Below are 27,962 nucleotides of genomic sequence, written 5' to 3'. Positions count from 1 at the left end.
TAGAAAAAAGGTGAAGAAAAGCCTAGGTTAAAAAAAAAAAAAAACCCTCCACACTCAGTGGGGAGAGGGCCATGGAAGGCAACAGAAAACTTTCAGATGTCATGGAGCCTGAGCTGGAACCCAGGGCAGACGGTAAGAGAAAATTATTCCAAATTCCAAATCGTCAAATCTACCTAAGAGGCAAAGGATGAACTTCCTAAAGTGTCCTTAAAGCCAGCGGTCACAGGAGGTCTGTAGTGGGATTAGAGTACCCATTTCCTGCCAGAAGTATCTGATAGAAAGAGGAAGGGAGCAAGAAACTTCCAGAAAAAAAGCAAAAACAAACAAAAACCCCATCGTTCCATATATGTTATCACCCAAGTGTGTGACAACTGACGCAGGACTAAGACATTTCATAAATACTGCATCTCGAGACACCTAACAGCTCTTGCTAACTCCCTGCTTAGTGTCCCAAAGAGTGAGCATATCGGAACTTACCTGAACCGTCACAATCATGGGCTCCATGTCTTCATAGACAATCTTTACTTTTTTTGTGGCCTGCTTGGCGCGAGCATACGAGTCAGCAGCCACGGCGCAGACAATCTGACCCACGCAGATCACCTGAGAAGAAGCAGAGGACACACAAACAGAATGAAAGTCAGAGAAGCCAGGTCCTTGTCATCAAGGAGTAAGAAGGGCTTGGGATGGTGGGGTTGGGGGTGGAGGGACTTGTAGCACAGAGCAGGGGCTGGTGTGAACACTGCCTCAGCCACCACCACCAGCAATGCGCCTCTGATAAGTTACCAAAGCCTGTGAGCCTCAACGTCTTTGTCTTAAAAGAAAGAGAAGACGTTCTCACTGCGTCAAGTCAGTTACAAAACTGACAGGTGGGTTGTCTCAGGTCATTAGGAAGAGTCTGTGTGTGTGTGTGTGTGTGTGTGTGTGTGTGTGTGTGTGTGTGTGTGTGTAGATATAGATATAGATAGATATATAGATATATGCATATATCTATATATACATATATATGTACATATACATGAAACCCCTGCATCCACTGCCATTACAGTTACTGTGCCTTGAGAGCCTTCGGCACCGTCTTCACACTACCTCATCCTGTGCATACAGGCTTTCCTCTTCTCTGCCATTGTCACCAGGCACATCTTGAGCTGTTATCACATCAACCACACCAGGTGATGCCAAGGCCTCAGAGGCATCGAGGGAGCTAGGAAAGAGACAGAAGCGCAGTGTGTCACCGAGTGGCAAGGACCTCGTCCGTCTGTGTGAGGATGGGAACTCTGAGGAGTATCCTGTGAGCACAGGAACATCATGAGGCAGACATTGTGGGAGGTGGAGGACACTGGTTCCCCTGGGCACAGACTGCTCTCCCCTCTCAGGGTGAGCCTATGCCTCCTCGGCCAGTGCTCAGGTGCTGGTGCTTAGAGAAGCTCAGGCTCCTCCAAGCAGGAAAGTTGTTCCTGTCCCATTAAATTCTTAGATTACAGTGGCCTGTTCTTCTGATGAAAGTTACTCATTCAATAGGGGCATCCTTGTCTACACTCCCAACAGGGACATCCTTGTCTACACTCCCAACAGGGACATCCTTGTCTACACTCCCAACAGGGACATCCTTGTCTACACTCCCAACAGGGACATCCTTGTCTACACTCCCAACAGGGACATCCTTGTCTACACTTCCAACAGGGACATCCTTGTCTACACTCCCAATAGGGACATCCTTGTCTACACTCTCAAGCCACCGTTTTCCTATCATCATGTATTTTCAAGATACATATTCAGACTGTGTTTTCAGTATGTGGGGTAGGATTAATTGCTAAGTGGCAACCATGTCCCTAGGTACATGCTGGGAACTCCAAGCAGTCATTGCTTACATGATTCTAGCATGTGGCTTGCTGCTGGTTACCACAGCCAAGAAGAGTTCCCCTGCCAACACAGACATATCATCACAAAATACGGCCTCCCCTGTGGCGTGTTTGATGCCAGACTGATGCATGATGGGACGCCCGACTGGGTCTTGCAGAGGCTGCTGGGAGTCTACATCCTGTGTTAAAAGAGCAGAGCACAGAGCAAAATGATTAAGCAAGGCTGTTCATGGGTCAGGAGGATCATGGGTCAGCGGCTATCTTTCCCATTCTCTTGAGGCAAGCTTCCTAACGTTAAATTGAACATTAGTTCAATTTAAACTGGGTTTTTCTTCTTTTCCGTTGCCTATCTGTATGAAACAGAGAAGGTACTCGTGTGTGCTAAAGATGAGACAAGTTGAAACCTGAACAAAGATAGATTTTGTGACAGCCCGTGTCTGCCCAGGGAAGGGTACACATCAAGACTTCTAAAGGCAGCTTCATAGTTGATAGGACAGACACAGGTATAAAGTTTTATTATGCTTCCTTCTATAATTTGGATCTGAATTATTCCCCCAAAGGTTCACGTGATGAAAACCTGGTGACCAGCCTGGGGTAATACTGAGCCCAGCAGAAAGGAGTTAGGTGTTAGGAGTCGTGCCCTTGAAAAAAATATCAGGACCATGGCTCTTTTTCTTCTTCATATTTACTTCCTGGCTTCCATAAAGCAAGCAACCTGGTCACTGTCCTCCATGACGCTCTGCTTCAACACTGGCTCCCCAGACTGGAGCCAGCCATCTTAGTGCAAATTCCCGAAGCCACGAGCCGAAGAGACCTGTCTTCTTTTTAAGTCGATTTATCTCAGGTATCTTATCATATTGAGGGCTAAAAAGCTACCATGTTCCCGGCAAGCTATTCTGCATTAGTTAAGTACAGAGAAGTCCACCATTAGAGCCAGCTGAGCTGAGCCCAGGGCAAACTTCTTTAATGGGAGCAGAGGCAGATGCCTGGGTGAGCAGACCTTGGTTGATGGAAAAGGGAGTCTGAGTCCTATGTGAGTGACTAGAGAGGTCAGGAGGGATGTCCTCTATGCTGCGGTGGGACCTCTCAGTCACAAGGGTGTTTGGGGGCTACCTGCAGTCCTGTAAGTAATCCCTCATCTATGTCCCTGTAAATTAATCCAGTGCATTCATCGTTTGACCAAGCTGGACTTGGATGGGCTCATTCCTTTGTCCTGTCAGTGGTGCCCGAGGTGGGGTGAACAGATAGGTGTTCCTTTCTCCTCAGCAGAGTAACCAGGTAAGAAGGCTCTCCAGGTAACATCCAGCCAGCAGCCGCCTGAATACTTAGCACCACAGAGATGATGACAAGAAGTGATAACCCAGCTTAGCTGTTGCCTTGGAAACCACCAAAAAAAAAAAAAAAAAAAAAAAAAAAAAAGAAAGAAAGAAAGAAAAAAATACAGCCACTCTCCTACAATCGAGACAGGAAACGAATGCGCAGTGCAGGAGGTCTCTGCTGCCCCCTGCTGCTGGGCTTCTGGATGCCGTCCCCCAGAACAAATAGGCTGTTCTGTTTCAGTAACCTTGTTAAACAGAAATTAAGTAGAAAAATACTTCAAGTCCTGGGCGCTATCAAGATGTAAATTACTCCTATCCGATAGACTGAAACTTTATCTCTCTGCTGCTTTAAAATGCATTTCACGAATTCTGAGCCAGGCTCTGTACATTTTAATGTTCTAAGCTCATTTTCTTCCCCGCTGATCTGCCAATTCGTCCGTACTCATCAGTAAGGTTTTGCTGTGACTGTTTTTTATCATTCACGTGTTCCCTTTTATACAGTTGGATCTGCCAGGCCTTTTTCTGTCTGGGTTTCAGGTCCTGTTTGGAGGGCTCAGGCTCAAAAACAGTCTGCCACACACTTTAACCTAGTGATCTCAAGGTGTTATTTTTAATGTTTAAAAATTAATAGATCTGGAATTTACGTTCACTGCAAGGGGGCGGGAACATGAATTTTTTTTTTTTTTTTTGCTTTTAAAGTGACTTGCATGGAAATCTCTACCTAAACTCTGCTTTTTGTTGTTTATTTGAAATGTGCTTTTTACTTTTTATGGCACACTTCCTAGTCTGTTTCCAGACTTGGCATTGCTTTATTGTTCTTTTTAATTTAACCCTGAATCCTATAATAATCATGTTTAATCATATAATGCCTATATACTTAACTATTGGAGCTGCAGACGCCATCTCTGTGCCTAGTAGGGTTGGGCACAATCCTCAATACTTCTTTTTTAAAAAAAATAAATGTCTACTTCCATATTTCTAGATAAACCTTAAAATCAAAATTTCCAAAACTCTTGTCAGTATATTGGTTGGGAATACATTTGATAATATACATTATTTAGGAAAAATTGTTATCTTTATATACTGTCTCTTCCTAGCTGTGCATTGCATTTCTTTTTTTTTTTAAATATGCTTCCTTTTGAAAGTTTATCCATAATTTTAAAATTTATTTTACATGTACACTATATATTGATTCCCAGGTTTCATTTCTAGGAATTTAGTTTTTGTTTGCTATAGTTAGAGGACCATTCTACTGCATTTTCTTACTATTGCTTATGAAAACCATTCCACAGCTGAACCTTTCTTAAAAGCTGAGCCCATGCTGTGTCACAGGGTCCTCAGTAAGTGGCAGAGAGGAGAGAGCTTATGCCTGCTCTCTGTGTTCTGACCTGTGAACATCTGAGCGGTTACTAGCCTAACATTCCCTGAGAAAAGTGAGTCTGAGAGGACCACCAGTTTGGCTGCAGGGGGCCCCGACAGAGTTAACCTTAGATGTCCACTAGTCCTGTGCTCTGCAGGCCTAAGGGGTGAGGCAGACCATGCCTGAGAGGACCACTGCTTGGCGCCATAATGCACGAGCAGAGCATAGCACTCCTGAGATGACCCCAGACACTCAGAGACCCCAGGCACCACTCAAAGGAGCAAGTAAGTGGTGGAGAAATGGAAGAGAAAGAGAAACAGAAGGCTGTGGCACAACAGAGAGAGGCAGGACGGGATGTGAGTAGCTGGCGATGCCACCTGGGAACACGGTGGGGTCCTGGCCTCTGCTATGACTGTGTCTGGGTCTGTGGCCCTGCAGCAGCAGGGGTCTGTTACTACCAAAAGCCAGGTGGACGCCCCTGATCTGGGCTGCTGCCCGGGGATATGCTACTTTCTAAGGGCTGTGCAGAACTGGCCCCATTCCTTACCTGGGCGCCATGGGAGAGCAGGCCTTGGGGGCTTGAGAGCAGGCGAGCTGGCCTTGCCCCTAGCAGCCCACACACTGAAAGAGTTGTGAGTGATCAGGCCCCAAGGATGCACTCATGGGAGATCTGACTTTACCACTCATCTCAGGTGTGGTGGTGTGGATAAGGGTGAGATAACCACTCCCTCACTCCTCACCACCTGCAGTAGACAGGAAAGCTGGACCAGGTGTCTTGAGAGAGGGAGAACTGGTCCTGAGCCTCACCAGTGGCAACACTTGGGAGAGCTGGCCCTTGCACCTTGCCTGGGCAGCAAGGTAGAGCTGGCCTTGGTTTTGGTGGTTGCTGGTAAGTCAGTCTCAATGGTGTGAGAGTGGGAAAGCCAGCTCTCACAGGCCTAGATCAAGGGCTTTGAATTGGCTCACCCCCAATGCCTACCCCACTGACTGGAGTGCACAAAGGGATCTCCATGACACAGGGCAACAACATGATATCCAAGAGGAATCTCAGTAGCGTTCCAGAATTGATAAGAGTAGCAATACCCAGAGGCTTTGAACCAGACCAATGACTCATTGCAATGAACATTTGCAAGCCAAGAAGTGTGAACAAAAGGGGCTTCCACAACAGGGCAGTTGCTGGGAGGAAGAGCAGGTACCAGGGAAGGGGAAATTGAGTGGGATTGGGGTGCATGATGTGAAATTTACAAAGAACTAATAAAAAGTTAAAAAAAAAAACTAGAGTAGCAACTTGAAATTCAAAGTAAAGCCAGGTCAAAAGACAGACGCAACCTCTTATAGCTGCTATATTCATTCAGAAAATGCAGAAAACGGACTCACTTTAAATGACTGTGTCCCATGAGGCATGGTCAAAGGAAAGTCTTCCAGAACCTGTAGGAGTTTCTGTGAGATGTCAGGGCACCTATGGGGATTCTGGAATGAAGACAAATAGTTTATTTAATGGGAAGTGCTCCCGGTGAAGACTGAGTTGATGAAGAATTTAAATGTTTCTGCAGCATCTCCACTGACTTGTTTTTAGTGCCTTGGGAAAGCCTGAGTGAACTTGAGAGCTGGGTGTCACTGAGTATGAGTATGGACCTCAGAAATGTTGGTTGCAAGCATAACTATGGCGAGGTCAGCACACGGTGCCCCTTAACCTTCCCAGAAGCTGGAGAAGCATCTAGAACGAACTCTCTTCCCCAGGGCGTCCCACAGGCAAACAGAGCTTTAGTTACCCTCCTCTTTAGCTGCTTCAACACATCTAAGTAAAACTTGAAGAGGAAACTGATGGCAAGGGTCTTCCGGTATTCCACCATTCCTCCGGGGGCTGCTGTGAGGAGGGAGACTTCTTCACGAATCATCCGGCCAGCGTCATCCAGCATTTCCTCATCCCAACACCTGAGCACGTGAGGGAAGACAGCTACTCAGTGCGGGCAGGGCCAGACGAGCATCTGATCGTCACCAACATAAATCTAAACTATAAACACGTTTATTTTCTCACACGGGGACATCACACCACCCACCGATGTCAATATCGGTGCCTTTTCTTGTGCTTACTCAAATGCTGTCCTCCACAGACAGCAGGCACAGCTCCTTCCCTTTGCCAGTCAGATCAGTTCCACTACTCAAATGACGAGAGACTTATACAGTAAGGGTAAAAGTTTGTAAGTCACCTTCCAATCAGCTGCTGGCAGGACTTGGCGCTGACTACAGTGGCACCAATCCCTCCATATAAGATGCTCAAGTCTGTAATGGTGTTTGTATCCTCTTTGAAAGCGACTCGCATTCCAGCATTCACTATCGCAAACGCATTTTGCTGACGCGGGGCCTGTCTGAAAGCTGATACGAACTCCCACTGGAAAATGAGAAGAGTGACTGTTTACCTGGAAATGTTTCAAATCCGTAACAGTTATAAGAACAGAACCATAAATAAATATATATCCTTCGCTTAGATTCATGGCTTCATCATAGTGAGTCAGGTATTCCCACCCTTAAGCTTAAGGCATGCCCCTCTGCTCAGTCTAAGCTGAGTTACTGGCATCAGAATGCTTCGTCTCTAAATATTTCTACACAAAACTCCTAAAACATAAGGGCTTCCCCCACCTGTAACTCTAGACAAACAGCATTATTCAGTTTTTTAAAAAATCTTTATTAACTTGAGTATTTCTTATTTACATTTCGATTGTCATTCCCTTTCCCAGTTTCTGGGCCAACATCCCCCTAACCCCTCCCCCTCCCCTTCTCTATCGGTGTTCCCCTCCCCATCCTCTCCCCATTACCATCCGCTCCCCAACAATCACGTTCACTGGGGGTTCAGTCTTGGCAGGACCCAGGGCTTCCCCTTCCACTGGTGCTCTTACTAGGCCATACATTGCTACCTATGAGGTTGGAGCCCAGGGTCAGTCCATGTATAGTCTTTGGGTAGTGGCTTAGTCCCTGGAAGCTCTGGTTGGTTGGCATTGTTGTTCATATGGGGTCTCAAGCCCCTTCAAGCTCTTCCAGTCCTTTCTCTGATTCCTTCAACGGGGGTCCTGTTCTCAGTTCAGTGGTTTGCTGCTGGCATTCGCCTATGTATTTGCTGTATTCTGGCTGTGTCTCTCAGGAGAGATCTACATCCGGTTCCTGTCGGCCTGCACTTCTTTGCTTCATCCATTTTATCTAACTGGGTGGCTGTATATGTATGGGCCACATGTGGGGCAGGCTCTGAATGGGTGTTCCTTCTGCCTCTGTCTTAAACTTTGCCTCCCTATTCCCTGCCAAGGGAATTCTTGTTCCCCTTTTAAAGAAGGAGTGAAGCATTCGCATTATGGTCATCCCTCTTGAGTTTCATGTGTTCTGTGCATCTAGGGCAATTCAAGCATTTGGGTTAATAGCCACTTATCAATGAGTGCATACCATGTGTGTTTTTCTGTGATTGGGTTACCTCACTCAGGATGATATTTTCCAGTTCCATCCATTTGCCTATGAATTTCATAAAGTCATTGTTTTTGATAGATGAGTAATATTCCATTGTGTAGATGTACCACATTTTCTGTATCCATTCCTCTGTTGAAGGGCATCTGGGTTCTTTCCAGCTTCTGGATATTATAATTAAGGCTGCTATGAACATAGTGGAGCACGTGTCTTTTTTATATGTTGGGGCATATTGTGGGTATATGCCCAAGAGAGGTATAGCTGGGTCCTCAGGTAGTTCAATGTCCAATTTTCTGAGGAACCTCCAGACTGATTTCCAGAATGGTTGTACCAGTCTGCAATCCCACCAACAATGGAGGAGTGTTTCTCTTTCTCCACATCCTCGCCAGCATTTGCTGTCACCTGAGATTTTGATCTTAGCCATTCTCACTGGTGTGAGGTGAAATCTCAGGGTTGTTTTGATTTGCATTTCCCTTATGACTAAAGATGTTGAACATTTCTTTAGGTGTTTCTCAGCCATTCGCCATTCCTCAGCTGTGAATTTGTTGTTTAGCTCTGAACTCCATTTTTTTTTAAATATTTTATTTATTTATTATATATGAGTACCCTGTAGCTGTCTTCAGACACACCAGAAGAGGGCATCAGATCCCATTACAGATGGTTGTGAACCACCATGTGGTTGCTGGGATTTGAACTCAGGACCTCGGGAAGAACAGTCGGTGCTCTTAACCACTGAGCCATCTCTCCAGCCCTGAACTCCATTTTTTAATAGGGTTATTTGTCTCCCTGCGGTCTAACTTCTTGAGTTCTTTGTATATTTTGGATATAAGCCCTCTATCTGTTGTAGGATTGGTAAAGATCTTTTCCCAATCTGTTGGTTGCCGTTTTGTCCTAACAACAGTGTCCTTTGCCTTATAGAAGCTTTGCAGTTTTAAGAGATCCCATTTGTCGATTCTTGATCTTAGAGCATAAGCCATTGGTGTTTTGTTCAGGAAATTTTCTCTAGTGCCCATGTGTTTGAGATTCTTCCCCACTTTTTCTTCTATTAGTTTGAGTGTATCTGGTTTGATGTGGAAGTCCTTGATCCACTTAGACTTAAGCTTTGTACAGGGTGATAAGCATAGATCAATCTGCATTCTTCTACATGTTGACCTCCAGTTGAACCAGCACCATTTGCTGAAAATGCTATCTTTTTTCCATTGGATGGTTTTGGCTCCTTTGTCAAAAATCAAGTGACCATAGGTGTGTGGGCTCATTTCTGGGTCTTCAATTCTATTCCACTGGTCTATCTGTCTGTCTCTGTACCAATACCATGCAGTTTTTATCACTATCGCTCTATAATACTGCTTGAGTTCAGGGATAGTGATTCCCCCAGAAGTCCTTTAATTGTTGAGGACAGTTTTAGCTATCGTGGGTTTTTTGTTATTCCAGATGAATTTGCAAATTGACCAACAGCATTATTAACAGCAAGCTCAATGATACAATGTTGCAATGCTATTACCTAAGATACAGTCCATATTCATATTGCTGTGTGCATGCAAGTAGGACTAAGGTGGTATCTTCACAGCTCTTTTGCTTTCTTGATTCTATGAGTTTTCTGCCTTGTTCTTTTGTGACACTGATTTGGGGAATCATAGACTGCGGACTGTTCCCTAGCTTAGGTTTATCTGATTCTGTCTTTATGAACTGATTTAGGTTGACCTTTGTGGGGTGACAGGCACATAACATGGATGATACAGTATGGGATGTACTTTTCTTTTTAACTTCAGAGTCACCCTACTTGCTGCAGATACCCTCACTAAAACACATGAACCCCAGAATAGGCTCCATGCTTAGAACACCATTTCTCTCCTCAACTTGGCAAAACTTGTTTTGAAGTCATAGCATCTTTGACGTTGGCCTACAAGGTTCTGCATGTTGGGGTCTTCTGACCAATCAAAACCAGCAAATCTTCAATTTTAATGTATTTAATATTATTTAATTTGTTTAATGTATTCTGCCACATTGCTGAACTTGAGCTAAAACTGTAATCTGTAGGCTCTGGCCTAGGAAAATATCTATTAATGTTTGGGGGAAGGAAGTGACTGAGTCTGTCCTTGGTATTCCTTCTGCTCAGAAGCCCCACAATAAATGTTGAGTGGATGACTGGCACTACAGACAAGTGTCAAGATGAGTCTGGTGGCAGTGAGGACTAGGTCTCATTTTTTTGGTTGAGCCGATTTCAGAAACAAAACCTGAACTACAATAGTAACATTTGATATTGTTATTGAACAGGAAAGTGAGGCAAAGCTGTCCTTCTCCATCAATGGCCACACCAAAGCCTGTTATGCTAAGAGCGTCTTTGTATAACCAGAGGTCACTGGCGCCTCATGCACCTCTCTGAAGTTATCATTAATTTAAAGAAAACATTAATATAGTACAGTAAGGTCAAAGTGATGTTTAAAATGTTTCTTTATCCTACTTAGCTTTACTGAGATTGATGGTGGCTTGGGGTTTCGATCCCCCCAACCTTTCACCATAAATCTTGGTTGAAATGATAAAGCTTCTTTGGAGTGCAATCTCCTCCCCTGTGCATTAGGGGAAATGGTCCTTTTTACTAAGCTGCTTACGGATTCAAATGTCCTGAGGCTTAGTGCTGCTGGAGAAGTGTGAGGAAATAGTACAATGTCCTGGTGTTGTGAGACATTGTTGAAGGAGCTGGCGACATCTAATTTGATATTATTTGCACCTCTGCATGCATAAGGTATTTGTAGCAAATTCTATGCTTCTCCATGCCAAAGCTAATGAGAGAGAGAGAGAGAGAGAGAGAGGGAGAGAGAGAGAGAGAGAGAGAGAGAGCAATGTCAGTGACTATTATAAACCTTGTGACCTCATACCTTCCTGGAGAGGGGCACGAAAACCGAGATGAGCACTTGCTCTGGCTTCAGGATGGCCTCTGGGACTCCAGCGAGAAAATGATCGTTCAGAGGGATTTGCTGTGTTCCTTCTGTGAAAGGAAAAACATTTTATCAAAGGCTTAGACCACCGTTACTCTTTTATTGACACCAGTGGTATTCTTATTCTAAAAACAAGTTCCAAAATGGAAAGTCAACTGGCAAGTAGCTACCTGTAATGTCCTGACTCTCTTCTGGGAAAGACACCCTCTCCCTGTAGTAGCCTCTCCCTGTAGTAGCCTCTCCCTGTAGTAGCCTCTCCCTGTAGTAGCCTCTCCCTGTAGTAGCCTCTCCCTGTAGTAGCAGGCTCATCCAGTGTGTGGGAAATGCTCTGCCTTGCTTGCACTGTATGACTTATGGGGCGAAACAATCTGAATCAGTGTGCGTGTGTGGTCACCATGCCAGATGATGCGTGGGGGATGGGGAGGTGGGGTGTGAATGAGAGAGGCCAAGGGCTTCATGGGTCTGAAGGGATGTGGTAAACAACAGGGTATTACTTGTGAGGATGTTGAATGACAGCAGCCATGGCCATCAGCAGATAAAGCAGCCATAAACTCATGCAATTATTTCAAACCCAAATCCAGAAATAAACATTATGCTTCTAGGGAAAGTCACCTAGGGGAGGTGACATATTTTTTTTCTTGTGACATTTTGAGAATTCTTTGGGGAGGTCTTCTCGCTGAGCCTGGATGAGAATGAATCTTTGTCCTCTGAAGGTGGATATGCTCTGTGCTCAGAGGTAACAGCCATTCAGCAGCCAGATTGATGGAAAGGATGTTGGGTCAAATAAACGACTACACTTTTTGACCAAAAGTCAAGTAAAAATCAACTGATTTTTCTTGTGTAAGTTGTAGACCAGGAAGAATTTTCATTGTCCCTTTCTCTTACCACACAGAAACCACTTCCCTGTCCTGTCCTGCTGGAAGCTCCCTTTCAAATAAGTTTATTTGACAAGGTCAGCATAGTGACTGTTCGTTTAGTAGCCCTTGACATCATAAAGGGTAATCATGTGATCCTCACAGATCCTCTCCTGTGGTCCAACACATGCACACACGTGCGCACGCGAGCTCACACACACACACACACACACACACACACACACACACACACTTACAGCAACATATGCATGCACACAGATGCACACACAGTACCTGCACTATTGTGAACTAGTAAGAAACACATATTTGGCTTCTGCTCTACTCTTTGACATTAAGCTCTAGAGCCCTTGTGAGCAGGAGAGCTACAAGGAGTCTGTCTTGCTTTAGTGTTTAGTTTTTGATCCTGTTTGCTGATTTCTTACACCTGTGAGGTAAGCGTATTTGACACAGCTTCTGAATTCCCTGGGGTTTCCTGTATGAAAGAAGCATCATTTTCATTAATGAAGTGACTCTTAGTGGGCACTTGAATGGCCTTGGGATGGGAGCTGGTTGCCAAGGGAACCAACCATGTGATCAGAGGATTGATGCTTTAGCAAACACCAGTAGCGTCCTCAACCACGTCTACCGTGAGGCTTTGAAGGCTGGGTCCTGATGACAGAACATATGGAAGTGACTGGAGAGCGATGGGCTTGGAGAGGACTTAGAGGCATTAAATCCTTTTCCATAAGCATTGCCCTGTGTACGCCTCACCTGCTGCTCACCAGTAACCTTTGCGACTTTCCCTATAGCAAATGGGCAAACACAAGTCAAGTGCTTGCCTGGGTTTTGGGGAACCAATGTAGTAAAATAATAGAAAGGATAGGGCTGTGACCCTGACTTTGGTCAGATGTTCCAGAGACCCAATTTGTGGTAGGGGTCTGAAGTGGGGACACTTGTGATCCTCAGAATATGGCATATGATGCTCTATATAGAGTCAGAATGAAGCCAACGTCAGTTAAAGTCTTCTGGGAACTGCTTGTGTGATCTCTGCCCATGTCTGGAGTCTAAAGGGTTCTGTGCCTATGGTACAGGAGAGTTAAAAAGTTTGCTTTTTTCTTTAAACTTTAGCTTTAAAGGAAGTAAATGACTGCCTTAGGGCCTAAATATATAAGCAGAGATGAGGTGAGTCACCACCAGTTAGAGAATAGGCAAAGCCACCATGAGAATAAACTCTGCGGGCATACCATTTCAGCCTCGGTAATGTGAGCCAGCTGCCGTGCTTTTGATGACATTCTCTGTCTCTGTGACAAAAGTGTCTCAGGGGAGGAAGGGGCTCTTTTGGCTCATTGTTCAAAGGTCTGGCCCATCATAATGGGGAAGCAAGATGGTGTGAGGCTGAAACAGTCGTTCTCATTGCATCTGTAGACAGTCAGCAGAGAGCAATGCTTACCTGCTCAGCTGGTTTCCCTCCTTCTGCAGTAAGGAACCCAAGTCCAAGGAATGGCGTGGCCCTCCACTAGGGTGGGTCATTCCATCCCAATTAACCTGACCAAGACAGTAACTCACAGGCATGCAGACCTACTCTAGACAGTCCCTTACAGATTTTCCTAAAGAGTTGTCTCTTACTGATTAAACATCCTATCAGGTTGGCAATTAGTGTAAATACCTAACACAAACAGATAAAAGAAAAAAAATCAAGTAGCAATGGGTTTATTGACAATTCTCAATTTCTTGAAGTGTGCCATTTGCTTACTAGCTTCCTGATGTGTACGCTTCTAGGTCTTTCCACAACAAAAGGAAACATCAACACTGGGTCAAACGGTATAAACAGTGAGCTCCCATCATCCCATGCCTCTATGCTTAGTATCTGGGGAACTGAACCGTCACCTGCACTTAGAAGGGAACTCGGTAACTCACCTGTTGAAGCAACATTGAGTTTGCAATTGCCTACACCGAAAATAGGGTTGAGGTCAGAGGTCGGCAGTCTACTGATAATATGACCACCTAAGGACTGAAAGAAAGATTATAAGCACCCTGGGGCTTTCGTTGTGAGTGCTCAAGTACACTGAGCCAAGTGTTTCTTTTCAGGATAATTCAGCAATTAGAATTAAACATGCCAGTATGGCTCCAGGTTTTCATGCAAAATCTGAAATGTTTTCAGCAATCACTTATCCTTTTAATTATTTGCAAAAACAAACAAGCAAAACAAAACAACAAAACACCCCCCCCAAACCCCTGAAAAGTAGGAACACAGTGAAAACCACCTCTATTAGGGAGGAGCTCAAGTTGTGATTTATGGATGAGGTCATTATTCCACATTCCACAGTTATGCATGTGTAGCTTGCATGAGTGCAGACAAAATTGCTTAAATGTAGCTACACAAATTGCCTCTAAGTATTGGTGGAGAGTGAGGCTGTGAATGTGGGTCCAGAGAAGCAGGCAAGGGGTGTTTGGGGTGATGAAGTTGCAGAGGCTCTTTGGAGTCCAAGTCATGGTGACAAATTAGGAAGACATCATCCCTGCACACCAACCTGGTGGTTTAAGTGGCTTACTCCACAGGGATCTAGAAATAGGTAATCTCTCATTCAGCCACATGGAAAACACAAATGGATACAGCCAGCAACAGAAATGGTGATCAATGTTGTCTTTCCTCCTTAGAGTCCCCACCCAGAGGAAGGTGCAAAGAACCTACAGCCACATTCCTGATCTGCTGCCCAGCCAGAGTCCTCAGGTGCTTCAGGAGAGCACGGTATGTCTGCGTCCTCTCCTTCGGGAGCCTGGAGACCACATCAGACAAGATATTCTTCACCTGGGTCAGGCTGAGGCCAGCGCCCAGTGTCAGCCCTGAGAGTGAAAGAGCTTCGTTAATGTTCTGTAAGCTGGGAAACGAGGGGGAAAGTGAGGAAAGCTGTCAAGAGTTGATTATGATGCTGTCTTTCCCACTCAGAGAGATTTCACATGTTCATTAGAGCACCTTATAAATATGAAGAGGAAGAGAGAGCAAAAATAATACATGATTCCTGAAAGGCGACCAAACACACCAGGACAGCCAATGCCCACTTCCTCCACTGAGGGCTGGGTGTCTGTCTGCTGGCTTCTGCCCTGCTTCTCTGACCCAGCATCAGGTGCTGTTTTCTGTCCCTGGTGTTTTATACATGCAGTTCCCACCTTCTCCATTCATTGCCTCCCACCTACCTGCTCTCAGATCTGCCTTTCCAAGTTGTAGTTTCATCAGACCACTCTGTTACCTGTCCCCTAACATCACGTGCCTCGCTTTTACAGCCCTGGTCATAGCTGTGATCTTTCATGTAGTTTGTGTGACGTCTCCCCTCAGCAGCTGATAGGTGGCAGCATGGCAGGTGTGAAGACCTGCTTCAGACCACTGTATCTCTGATGACTTGCACAACACAAAAATTGAACTTGGATTCCATTCCCTTGTCAACATGTCCCTCATTTATTTTTTTAATCCCATTTTCATGTGTGTGTGGAATATGTGTGTGTGTGTGTGTGTGTGTGTGTGTGTGTGTTTGCACTAGTGCTGGCATATGTGTGCACATAGGAGACTTTAGGGATGTCTTCCATCACTTTTCCTCCTTATTCCTTGAGACAGAGTCTCAAGAACTTGCTGATGTGGATAGTCCTGAGAACCAGTTTGCTCTAGGGATCCTTTGTTGTTGCCTTCCAGAGTTAGAAACCAAGGCAGGCCCTTTATACACCTACTCATGTTTCTGAAAATCCAGACTCTGGTCCTCAGGCTTGTGTGGACCACAAATGTTTCAACCACTGAGCCATCTTCCCAGCCTTGCCTTTCTCATTTATTATTTACTAGTAAGCCTGCATCTGTCTTTGTGTGATTGGTATTCTATCATTCTTTAGTTGGATCATTACCCTATGAATAAACACTCTATACCCTATTATATACCCTAATATACCCTATTCATTACACTATGAATAAATTTCCTCATCCACTACGTAACTATTTCTGAGCATCTACTGTGCTCATCATCCCAGGGCAAAGGTTATAGACAAGGTCTCCTCTTTAGTCGAGGTTCAGCATGGAAAGAAGAAACTAGACAAATAATAAACGGTGTGATTTCAACTATGATAAGTGCTAGGGAGATGTGGAAGAGGTATTTGCAAGTCCCTCCTGATGACGCTTCTGATCCTTGTGAAGCAGCACCCTATCAGCAGCCATGCTTAGAAAGTCTCATCAGGAAACCAGAAGTGTTCAACTGGTACAGCTCTGCTCTGTACATTACACCATTCACAGACTTCCTACAGAGGAAATTGTAATTTATAACTGCGTACATTCCCAAGAACGCAAGTGCTTTAGATTCTGATTTATCAATGTACACTCAGCAGAGGGAGCTCGTGATTTAATTTTTGGCAGGTTAAGAGAAAACGGCTGTGGAGAGAAGAATCTGCAGTAAGCAGGCACTTGCCTGACAAGGCTTGCCTGCCTCCCTTCAGAAAGGAAGGATTGCTTCGGTTGGTGCTAATGGGTGTGGCAGATGATTCTGGGCAGAATTCCCTTAGATAAGGTTTTGTTTGTGCAGTCAGTTAACTTAGAATAAATAGCCCAGCTCACAAGTCCAAAGATTCATCTAGAGAGATGAGACCTGTTTACTTGTCCGCCTCTCTGTTCCCCATGGCTTTTCATCCCACACAGTGAACCCAGGCTATCAACTTACTTGACCTGCCTTCCTTTGGCTATGACTTATCATTGAACAAATAGAGATCTCAGCCACTGGAAATTACAGATCGGGGATCTATTTACAATTTAGTGGATGTTGCCAGAGTGCTTACTGCATGAAGGATCTATTCGTTGACTGACTCGAGTGCTCAGAGACAGGGCTGTGATGTGACTCATCAGCACTGAAACAAGGGTGAGCCTGTGTATTGTCCACAGAGTCCCAGTTACCCCAAGATGAGGCTTGCCAGGACCGTGTCAGTCAGGTAGGAGTTCCCCCAGCACAGCATAGCACAGCACATGCTATTCTGCACTAGCTGCTTCTACAAGATGAAAAGCAAGTGAGGGAGAGAGAGAGAGAGAGAGAGAGAGAGAGAGAGAGAGAGAGAGAGATATTTTCTATAGCTCAGGCTGTCCTGGAATTCACGATATAAGAGCCTAAGGTGGCCTCAAATTCATAGAAACCCTCTGATTCCAGTCTCTCAGAGGCTGAGATGACAGATATAAGCTATCAAATCTGGCTCGAAAAGCAACATTAAAAAAAAACTTTCCCTTCATTAAATGTATTAGTAGAAAATACACAGGTGTTGAGAAGAACGCAGACACATACAACTCTCAATCTGACGCTTGTAATTTTGTATCTGGCTTTACACTAACATGTGGCAGCACTTAAATTCTTATTTACCTTTTTATTATTCATTCCTTGAAAAATCCCAGATTCTTCTTAATTAAAGTTTAAAAAGTACTGAAAGTGCTTTAATCTTAAAATAGCACCATTTTAAGGCATCTCTTAGCTGTGGAAGAAGATTCTGCCTACGATATGACTGACTAATGGCACAGGCATTACGTCATCTGAAGACTTTCTCTCACATCTGCCACTTGTGTGATTAACGCTGAGGGAAGAGACCAGGTCTTTCTTGGGAGAGACCTTATTGGCTAACTCACAGCTCTGTGCCTGATTCATGGGAGAAACCAGTAACTTGAAGACAAATTGAAAACCAAATGGCTGGAAATGGTTTTATTCTCCTTGTACTTTTCACAGACTAGCATTTACCTGAAGAATTGAGTACTATATTGTGCAGGAGGAACATGGAGCTTCTCCTTGTTGGAGAACTGTGGGGTGGCCATTTCCTCAGCTGGCAGAGTGAAGACCCAGGGAAGATTCTCTTCAAGGAGTGGGGACCTTAGACATAGCAGTTCTGAACAAATCAATAAGCATTATTTGAGGCCCAGTTCTCTGTAGAAAAAGTTGAATCTCAAGACAGGATGCAGAAACTTTTTCAGCATTTTCTAAATTCAGGATGTGTTCTTTACAAAGGGTCAGCCAAGTTCAGCATTGGAGTGCTGAGTGTGATTTCCTCCATCCCGTGAGCCTGTGATTTCCTTAGTGTCAAGCAACCTTAGCTTTTTTACCAGCCAATTGCAGCATATGGAACTGGTTAGAGTAAATGAGAACATACCTTCATTTGTATTAGTCACCACAAATAATTCTAAGATCCTTGCAGGAGAGATGATAATTGGATAAGAAACGTCTTTGAACTTCATATCAAGCCCTAAAAGAGAGAAGAATTATCATGATACAGGTATGCAGGGCATGGTGGCACATGCCTATAATCCCAGTGGCACAGGAGTCAGGCAACTTAGCAAGTCAAAAGGTGAAGAGGGCTGAGGATATAGCTCAGTAGCAGAGTACTTGCCTACCATGGGTGATAGCTCAGGTTTCATCAAGGGGGAGGGGGGAGGGAGGGGAAGGGGAAGGTAAGAAGGAAGAGGAGGAGGAAGAGGAGAGGAGAAAAGAAGGAAGAAGAGGAGGAGAGGGGAAAGAGGGGAGGAGGGAAAGAGGAGAGGAGGAGGAAGGGAAGAAGAGGAGAGGAGGAGAGGAGGAGGAAAAGGAGGAGAGGAAGAGGAGGAGAGGAGGAGGAAGAGGAGGAGAGGAGGAGGAAAAGGAGGAGAGGAAGAGGAGGAAGAGGAAGAGGAGGAAAGGAGGAGGAGGAGGAGAGGAGGAGGAGGAGGATGGGGAGGAGGAATACACCAGCTAGATTTCATTTTGCTAATAAAACTAGGACCTAGAACTCATTGAAATGAAATGGTGTGTGTGTGTGTGTGTGTGTGTGTGTGTGTGTGTGTGTGTGTGTGTGTTAGGGAGCCCATTTCCCTTCTTGGTGGTCCTTACTCAGGCTGGGACTTTCTCATTAAGAAAAGGTCTGTTTTACTGTTTATTGGTGCCAGGAAGAAAATGAAAACCTTACCCCCTACACTCCGAATCTAAGCACATGTTATGGTTGGGATGGAAGGCCAAAGTACAGTGTGGCCCAGGGAAGGCAGCTGTGCAGCCAGCCGACTGTCAGCCAGGCCCAGGAAGACGCCTGTAACTGATGAGCTGCTTTGCCAGCCAGGGCTACAGCTCCCCCTCCTTTCAGTCGGCTGGGCACCAATGTAGGCAGAAGAGGGTCTCTCCCGTTACCCACCAAGACACGTGTTGCCGATCACGAGCGGAGCACTGGGGTACTCCATTTTCAGTTCCAGAAGGTCATTTAGGGTTCCTGGGGCAATCCAGGTCGTCCTTTCCCCACGGAAAGTCAGAACTGTATTTGGGGAATCCTCTGCCATTCTCTGCAATATTTAAATTCAGACAACGGTGCTGTCAGTAAGAAAACATGCAGACTTCATCACAGCACACAACTGGACAAGGCAGGAGCCACGGCTGACAGAACAGAGAAAGAATGAAAGTCTCAATTCATAATTAAATCAATTCCTTTGAATATTCGTCTCCTCTTAGAGCTTAAAAATGAAGTAGATCTTAGTGAAGCCTTAACTTATAAACAAACAAGGCTCTTACATGCAAGGACAAGGGTTGAGGTATCTTGTGTCAACCCTTATTCCCAACCAAAGACATGACCGTAGACTTTAACTACCAACGATGATAGTTACTTAAGAAAGTTACAACAGAAACTTAAGCACTCGTGGGCTGAGGGCTATGTGAGGTTACCATGCAGAGAAGCATGAGGAATATATCATGAGATAGGAGGTTCTAATCCCAGCTCAGCTACTAAGTACCCAGATCAATTTAGGAAAACTTTGAATCCTCTCTGGCTTGATGTGTATGAAAATTAAGGGTGATTTATGAATATCATTTGGCTCTCGGTGATCACTAAAATATGGGGTGAAGTGGCTGTCTTGCTGAATAGCAAAAAACACCCAACACTCAAACATCAATGCAGTAAAACCAAAGAATGTCAAGCTGGATAAGCCAGCGACCTTACACTGATGTTTATGTCTCCCAAGCAAACTGGGAGCTTCAAAGTTACTGGAGGGATTTCTCAGTTGTTAAGGGGCAGAATTTCTTTAGATTTTCCTCCCATCAATTTCTATAAAACAAATGGTTGTGACAGGTAGCAACACATTACCATGAACGAGTGTGAAATAAATATTCATGAGGATAATTTCATGCTCAGTCAAGCAGACTTATAATTTTGTTTTCCTCTCCTTTTTGTCTCTAGTGGACTTTCTGTGCCCTCTGTTTTGATTCGATATAGGAGTCTAATATGCTCATATTGTCTGTCTAAAGTTGATCCCATCCTAGGAAGCCGACTCACATTTGGCATTATTTTACAGTGTGCGGGAAAGAATGAGCACACACTGGAACTACTCATTTAGTTTTACTGAAGAAAAGAATAGAATGGGGGCCAAATCAGAGATGTGGCCTGGCCAAAGGGACCCAGGTGGGTAATTGGACGCAGATGTGGACCCCAGGGCACCAGGCTTCTTGCCTGGAATTCTCTGAAACTGAGGATCTGGAAGAAGCCTGGTTTCAACAGTTTCTTCCAGTTAATATTAACCAAGGCAACTGTTTCTCAGGAATGGTTTTGCAGGACTCAAATTGCTTAATTTGTTTCAAGTGAACTTGGATGATGTCCTTGCAAAGATATCTTATGAAAACACTCTTGTTCTTTGTGGGAGCATCGGCGGGGCAGATCTTTTGGTATAATTTCAGTGTCTACATAGATCATCTCACTGAATAATTTTGTCACACAGAATTCCTGGCAAAAAGGCTGCTGGAAACAAGCTGTCACTAGAGGCGGGTTGGTTAAATGAAATCTTCTTTATTGCTGTAAGTGTTGCATTAAGTTATGTGTCTGTGTGTTGAGTGGAGGGAAGATGGTGGACAGGAGAGGTCCTGGGAATGTGGGGAAACTCTGATTGCTAATTATGCGCTCATCAGCTGAAGCCAGCCCTTCTCAAAGTAGAGTCCAAGCACTTCAGGAAGTCCACCCAGAACACATTTTAAGGCTTCCAAAGTCAAAACTATTTTATACTGAAGTACAATTATTATGACTTGCCTTCTTCCTACACATTGTCTCTGGAGTATATGGTGGAGTGTTTTAAAGCTCCATGGTATGTGTCCTCACACCTGTCTGCAGCCTGAAGTCATGTCAAACCTAGGTATTTTCTCTTAAGCCAGAATTAAAAAGATATACAAAAACCCAGTACAATATCACTCCATTGTTACTGACTTTCCTTTGAGGAAAAAAAAGAATGTTTTTCAAGAGTAATGTTTCATTTATCCTAAAAGGCTTACACTTTGTTTTGGAAGGATGGTTCAGGGGTTAAGATCACTTATCGATTTCGTGGAGGACCTGGGTTTGGTTCCCAGCACCCACCCCCCCACAACAACTAACAATCGTCTGTAGTTCCAGTTCTCCAATACCCGACGCCCTCCTCTGGCCTCCATGGGTCCTGCACACATGTGGTGTACAGACATCCATTTAGGCAAAGCATCCGTTCACATAAAAATAAATAAATACTTTAAAAAGTTTTCTCTGGTTACTTATAAAACTGTAAATGATAATGAAAATATTTTCCATTTTAATTTCACACAGAACATTCATTAATAGCTATGACCCACGTAACAAAATCTCCTTGGGTTGTCAGCAATTTTTAAAGGTGTGAGATGTGAGCTCTGAAACCAACCCAATCAAACAAAAACAAAAATAAGAAAATAAAAGAGCCACAAAGACCTGTGCAGAGTGACGGTGCCCTGGCTTACATCCGAGGCAGCAAAGAGGCAACCACACTACTGTAGGAAACATCTCGTGGGGGACACCGTCAAAGCTGGAAGCTGCCCTCAGAAAGAGCGGTTTGTATTTTCTGCCGCTGGGTTTCTCCTTGTGGCCTGATAGTTGGGGCTCTGCTGACAGAAGCGTTTGAAACAAACATGAAGGAGCCCAAAGGATCTAGGGGATCGGTTTGAAGCCACTAAAGGCATCTCAGTGCCTTGTAGCAGTGTGGAGCGGTTGGCTGCTCAAACAGGCAGCGCACGCCTGCCCTTTCCTTTCTAGTCTTATCCTGAATTTCCTACGGATCCTCATAGGTGTTGAGTACCAGAACATACGTGCCCTGGATCTAGACTATGAGAAAGATCAGGGACTAGATGACCCTCCCACGGGCAAAGTTAAAAATGAACGAATGCTCCGGAGGGTTACATACTACAACGTGACCCAGGGGAACAGATAAAGGCACAACTGAGGATGCGCCAATGGGCGTGTCCCTTCTCTCAAAAGCATCGTAAAAACCAAATGAACCAGAAGGAGAACAAACCATCAGTTCAGGTGGAAATATAAGCTCCTGAGTTGGGTCCAAGGGTTGAAATTCTTCTTTTTCATATAACTTGGTGCAAACCTAAAGAAGATAAAAATGTTTTAGTCTTTGTGACAAAGATGGCAAAGCGTTATGGTCCTTACCCAAGTATTGAATGTCTACTTCCTGTTTGAAAAACTGAGACTGGCAACTGGGACATAGGGCGATGGCGAGAGAGGGCAGGGGAGGGGAGGGCAGAGAGGGTAGGGTAGGGGAGGTAGAGAGGGCAGAGGAGGGCTAGAGAAAGCCAGAGAATGGACAAGAGAGGGCTGCACAGGGGAGGAGAGGTGAGAGACAACTAGAGAAGGTAGGAGAGGATTGGGTAGGGTAGCAGAAGTGAGCAGGAGGCTCTTATGAGGCTGCAGGGTGTTCAGCCCTGGACCCAGGCTGCTGATTGCTTAGAACTTTGTGATCATTGAGAGTTGGAATTTTGCAGAGCCAGAGCCAAAATTATGTTAGTCTTTTTGTCTTCTTACTAATAGTTGTTCGTTGGCCACCTTTGGTGTCTGACCGGACATCTTGTTGACTACTGGGTTAAACTTTATAATGTATTAAGCAGGATGCTAGCTTTCACTGTCCCCAAACTACTAAGATCTATAGCAGAATGACCCAGTTAACTAAGCCAGTGTCCCTACTGTTAGGTCTCAGGAAGTGCATATGTCCAGAAATGACAGTCTTGGCCCAGCTCAAGTCGAACTGAAGACAGATTTCTGGAGATTAGATAAAAGCCAGCATTCCTCTGGGATCTGTGGAAGGGGTCATTTCCCTTGCCGAGGGCTGAAGGGACTGATGGCTTCCCAGTGATGTACCTGTTGTTGCACATCAAAGCCCACTGGCCTCCAGGCTCCTGCAGTCCCCATGCACAAGTACCTGTTCTACATTTCAAAGCTTCAGCCTGACCCTGCTCACCTCAGATCACCACAGACTTTCCCCTGCCCCTCCATTCTCCCTTCCCTAGCTGAGCGCTGGCTGGGGCCGATCTGCTGCTTTTTCTCTCTGCTCTGGACTCTCCCAGGTACCGATGGATGTTTTTCCTCTCTTGCTCACAATAACCCCCACTTTAATCTTGGAGTGGCTGTTTTCATGGTTTCTTTACTAAGTGCCTCACAATGTAGTTTGTGAATGCAAGGATTAATGGCTCTCTCTTACTCTCCTCTCTTGCTCTCCCCTCATCCCTGCCGCACTCCAAGACAGGGTCTTTCTACATAGCCTTGGCTGTCCCTGAACTCACTCTGTAGATAAGGCTGGCCTTGAACTCAGATCTACCTGCCTCTGTTAGGTTAAAGGCAGATGACACCACACCTGGCTTATAACTCTCATCTTTTGTCTCTCTCTGTCTCTGTCTCTGTCTCTCTCTCTCTCTCTCTCTCTGACTATAGACTTCTTGTAACTGTTTCCATGAAAGAACCTGTCACTCAGAACAAGATGAATCTGTATTCCAAACCTCAACCACTTACATTAGGATCAGAATAAGCTATCTCTTACACCCTTTGGAGTAGGAGCTGTGATTTGCATTTACAAGGACTTGTGGAGATCAGGTTGTCCCTTGTAAACTACTCTGCAGTGTGTAGGACAGCGGCTTTCAGACTGTGCCTTGCCCTGAGGGACTCCACTTACATCTTGTTTGTGCATGCAGATCCCATCACTTGCCTAGCAACAAACCAGGAGGCACAGCCTGATAACTTACTCAGGCAAAGCGAAATGCCTGTTGGGGAAGATTGGGAGCAGAGACATATGAAGACCATATCAGAAACATCAAACACGCTAGACCAGCAAAGAACATAGCCCCCTCACCTGGGCCACCGAAAACGAGCACTCTGACACTGCCATTGAGGGCCACACTAATCTCTTACTTGGCCATCTAGTGTGTGTGCATCAAGAGAATGACAGGCAGAGAACTGGATTGCCCCCAGAGTTCCAGTTCAGATAGCCCCACTGCTTGACCAGCCCTGTCCTTGGATTGCTGTTAGTCCCCCTGCCTGGCTCCTACTTGCTTTGAGCTTGGCTTGGCTCTGCCTCCAGCTGCTCTCTAATTGGGTTCTTACTAACTAACTTTCCTACAAAGGCTCTGAATCTGCCTTCAATAAACCCACCCTCCCAAGTTTGTAACCTCTTTAACCCCTTTGTAGCCATTCAATAACACCCATACCGTACTGTGTGGAGTGTGTGGTTGAGAGTTAAAATGAGTAGTTGAGATTTGAATAAAAGAAGCTGCTCTTGCAGGCAGTCACATGACCATGAGAAACTGGGATTCCCTGGTAAGTTGCAGCCAACAGAACTGACACCATGCAGTGTGCCCTTATTTTATGCTATGGAAAGCACTCAACATGGCTTCAAGAAGCCCATTTCCACCTACTCTCTGGCTATTGATCACTGGCTCTTTCCCACCAAGTCCCTCACAGGGGGCAAGGAAATCCCAGAGTGGGAACATCCATTCACAGCCAGCAGCCACTATTAGTCACAGGCTTTTGGCACCAGGACCTCAAGATTCCCCAACCTAGAAGCCCCAAATCCACTCGCAGGACCCATGTAGGCCTCTGCTCCATTCTTTCCTCATCAAGGGAAAAACTGTCTGAGTGGTGGCTAAGGGAGAGTGGGTTGGGGATGGGGATAATTTGGACACAGAGGCTGGGTGTACAGTCTGTGATGCCACTGGTGTGGGACAGAACTGGGCACAGAGAGATGAGAACTGGGCTCTTCACCTCACTTCTGCTTTGGGCCTTCCTTCCCCTTTTCTCTAGACTAAAAATCAAGTGAACTTGACTTTTAGAGGAAATTGTAATTTTAATGTAACTACTATAAAATCTATAGGGATTTCCCTTTGTTTAAATGTGTGTGTGTTTATATGTGTGTATTTGTTTGTGTGTGTGTGTTTGTGTCTGTGTGTGTGTGCATGTGTGCATGTGTGTGTGTTTGTGTGTGTGTGTGTTTGTGTGTGTGTGTGTAATCATAATACACTCATGTTGAACTGCCAAGAAATCAAACAAAGCAGCTTCATAATAGCACGGTGCAGAATTACCTACTATTGTTATGCATATTTTTCTAATTTCACTTTTAATGTATGACCTTATATTGCATATGCATATTTAATGGTGCCAAATTCTCCATTTTTAAATTACTTCATGTTAAAGAAATTATTTTTAAGTTCTTTAAAGGTTATAGGAAAAGGTTCCAGGTTGGTGTACATTCCAATGAAGTGGTTCTGTCAGGCTAGTCTTTTTTTTTTTTTTTAAAGATTTATTTATTTATTATATATAAGTATACTGTAGCTGTCTTCAGATACATCAGAAGAGGGCATCTGATCTCTTTACAGATGGTTGAGCCACCATGTGGTTGCTGGGAATTGAACTCATGACCTCTGGAAGAGCAGTCGGGTGCTCTTAACCGCTGAGCCATCTCTCCAGCCCCCAGGCTAGTCTTAAGTGTTACCCTCTTGCCAGACATTCGTGTTAGCACTGATCCTTGTTATACATATAACAATATATTTGTTCATATATGTGTTAAGTATAAATATAGACATAAGCGTGTGCTGTGGTGCACATCTCTTCCCATAATCAATATCTGACATACCTCTACTTATTTTCCTGCAGTGGATCTCTGCGAGTGAAACTGCTGAGTCAGGAACACAGAACACACAGATTCGATCGCCTGCCACAACTGGCTAAAAGGTAATTCTGAGCTTCAGCCATTAGGGAAATCAGACATTTAGTGAGCAACTGCTGGGCATTTGTCATTGGACTTGGGACTTCATGAGCACACATACCTTACTCCAAACTTCCTGGAGTGATCACCCAATCAGATTCAAGAAGAGGTTAAACTAGAGTAAGGAAGCCAAAGCTGGGTTGAGAAGCCCTGCCCTCCCTGCTCCCCATCCCAATTTGTGGCATCTTTACTATTCCCTGCAGCCCGGTTCTGAGGACTCCTCACCTCCACCCCGGGTGTTGGCAGTGACTGAAGAAAAGAAAGACAGGGAAAGGCCAGAAGAAAGACAGTTGTTTTTAGAGCCTCCGCTTTTTCCTAACACACACACACACACACACACACACACACACACACACACACACACACACCTTCTGACTCATGCCAGTGGGATGCGGGTGGGATGTGGGTGGGATGCGGGTGGGATGTGGAGAGATATGGGTAGGATGTGAGTGTGATGGGTGTGAGGGGACACAGGAGGGATGTCGGGGATACAATAAGGCCAAATCTAAGAAGATGGAGGGACATGAGGGGAAAGGGGAAACTCACACTGTTTTTTCTCTCAGGCTCGTTTTTTCCTTCATCCAAGCAACATTTCCATTTCTCATTCATCGGGCAGCAAGCTGAGTTCTGTGGAAAACATTAATGGTAAAATCAGAGAGGCACAGAGCCATGAGACTCCAGAGGAGGTGAGGACAGGCCTAATGACCATATGCGATGCTCAGTGTGTGGCCCTGGAACCCACACTGATGGAGATTGTGTTAGGAGTTTTCACCCAAGCAGGGACCAGTGCAGTGCAGCAGGGAAGACTCATATTTAAAGGACGAACTAGGACCCTTTTGGCTTCCCCTTTATCCCAAAATCTCTTCCACCATTGCAGTGCCTTTTGCCAAGCTAGAACACAGCAAGAGGCACTTGCTGGATAGAAAACCCTGAACTTGCATTCCTAGCCTTCAGACCTGTGACCCAACAGATGTCTGTTCATTAGAAGCCATCTTTCAATGTGTGGCACCCGGATACAGAAGCATAGACTGGGCGAGGACACAGTAGTAATGGACGTGGTAGACTAAATTAGCCGTGGTCTAGTTTTGGTTGAGCAAATAATTTGTGCTCAGCGCAATGTTTCGTGTTTTGTAGACGTGCTATGTTTTCATTCTTTCAGTCACCATTCCACTTCCCAGACAAGGAAGCAGGGCATAGAAAAGTTAAGTGATTTATCAAATGACGCAGCTAGAGAATTATGGGATCAGAATTTGAGGCTATGCATTCCTATATGGAGGTAGTTCATTCTCATCCAGCGTAACTTTATAGTCTCTCTACTTGTTAATCGTAGCTGCAATTTCCTGATTGTCTTTCCTAGTCTTGGCTTTGTGCTCATTGCTTCCCAGGTATTATAACACTTTTCATCTTCAAAGACCCTCTACAGAGACACTAGTGTGGGGGTTGTCCAAGGGACAAGTGGGAGACCTAAGGGGACCCAGAGCTTCTGAAATCAGGACAATGCCTTCTGGGTTGTCACTGTTGCCACCAAGATGCAGGGACTGGATTCCACTGACACATCCTTCCTATTGCTGAATCTGCGGCCTCTCCTGAATAACCTTAGAATGGGCTGAGTGACAGAAAGATCCTGTGGTCACTGGGTTTAAATTTGCCGCTCACTAACCTAGCTCAATGGGTAGACTGGCCTGGGAGTGGTGGACTGCAAACTGAGTGCTTTGAAGAACTTTTGGGGTTTTTTTTTTGGATGGGGCAAGGTCCTACTTTGTAGCTTAAACCATGCCTGACATCAGCGTGTAGCCCAGGCTGGTCTTAAACTTACATTAATCTGCCTTAGCCTACTTCATAAGTGCTGGGTTTGCACATGTGTGCAACCATGCAGTTATAAGAACTTCTGGGGGCTGGTGAGACAGCTCAGTGTGTAAAGTGGTTTCTGGGCAAATCCAGGCAACTTGAGTTCAATCCCTGGAACTCAGATAAAGGTGGGAAGACAGAATCAACTTAAGTTGTTCTCTGACCATCACACATGTTTGTTCCAAAACACCTATTCCATACACATGTACTCATATACTATACAAGTTTAAAAACATTGAAAAAAAAACCCTTTGAACCAGATAATTTATGAACCTTTGAGCTGGTGAAGCATACTGTGTGAGGAGCA

At 44.9% G+C, this 27,962-nt stretch overlaps 1 protein-coding gene and 1 pseudogene across 10 annotated transcripts in view; one reads left to right on the top strand and one right to left on the bottom strand.

Moving 5' to 3' along the window:
• Aox3 (aldehyde oxidase 3) overlaps positions 1 to 27,962 on the bottom strand; it is an 86,313-nt gene that overhangs the window by 44,990 nt on the left and 13,361 nt on the right. For 6 of the 10 annotated variants that reach the window (XR_005488951.2, XM_039084036.2, XM_039084040.2 and 3 more), the window contains 13 exons: positions 26,354 to 26,434; positions 22,067 to 22,147; positions 18,937 to 19,081; positions 17,929 to 18,021; positions 14,471 to 14,622; positions 13,696 to 13,789; positions 10,865 to 10,974; positions 6,749 to 6,930; positions 6,311 to 6,473; positions 5,916 to 6,008; positions 1,869 to 2,038; positions 1,087 to 1,201; positions 478 to 600 (listed from right to left, as the gene is read on the bottom strand). Coding sequence is in view for 9 of the 10 variants with exons in the window: in XM_039084036.2 (XP_038939964.1) it covers positions 478 to 600; positions 1,087 to 1,201; positions 1,869 to 2,038; positions 5,916 to 6,008; positions 6,311 to 6,473; positions 6,749 to 6,930; positions 10,865 to 10,974; positions 13,696 to 13,789; positions 14,471 to 14,622; positions 17,929 to 18,021; positions 18,937 to 19,081; positions 22,067 to 22,147; positions 26,354 to 26,434 (1,602 nt within the window). In the remaining variant the exon portion in view is untranslated. Of the gene's footprint in view, positions 1 to 477; positions 601 to 1,086; positions 1,202 to 1,868; positions 2,039 to 5,915; positions 6,009 to 6,310; positions 6,474 to 6,748; positions 6,931 to 10,864; positions 10,975 to 13,695; positions 13,790 to 14,470; positions 14,623 to 17,928; positions 18,022 to 18,936; positions 19,173 to 22,066; positions 22,148 to 25,868; positions 25,923 to 26,353; positions 26,435 to 27,962 lie in introns of those variants that run through there. The other 4 variants (XM_063267571.1, XM_063267570.1, XM_039084039.2 and 1 more) reach the window with 4 other exon arrangements.
• Positions 4,501 to 4,600, top strand: LOC120094932 (small nucleolar RNA SNORA17; annotated as a pseudogene).

This window comes from Rattus norvegicus, chromosome 9 (genome assembly GCF_036323735.1).
Source record: "Rattus norvegicus strain BN/NHsdMcwi chromosome 9, GRCr8, whole genome shotgun sequence".
NCBI lineage: Eukaryota > Metazoa > Chordata > Mammalia > Rodentia > Muridae > Rattus > Rattus norvegicus.
Note: the sequence above shows the minus strand (reverse complement) of the source record. Positions and strands in the feature narration are given on the sequence as shown.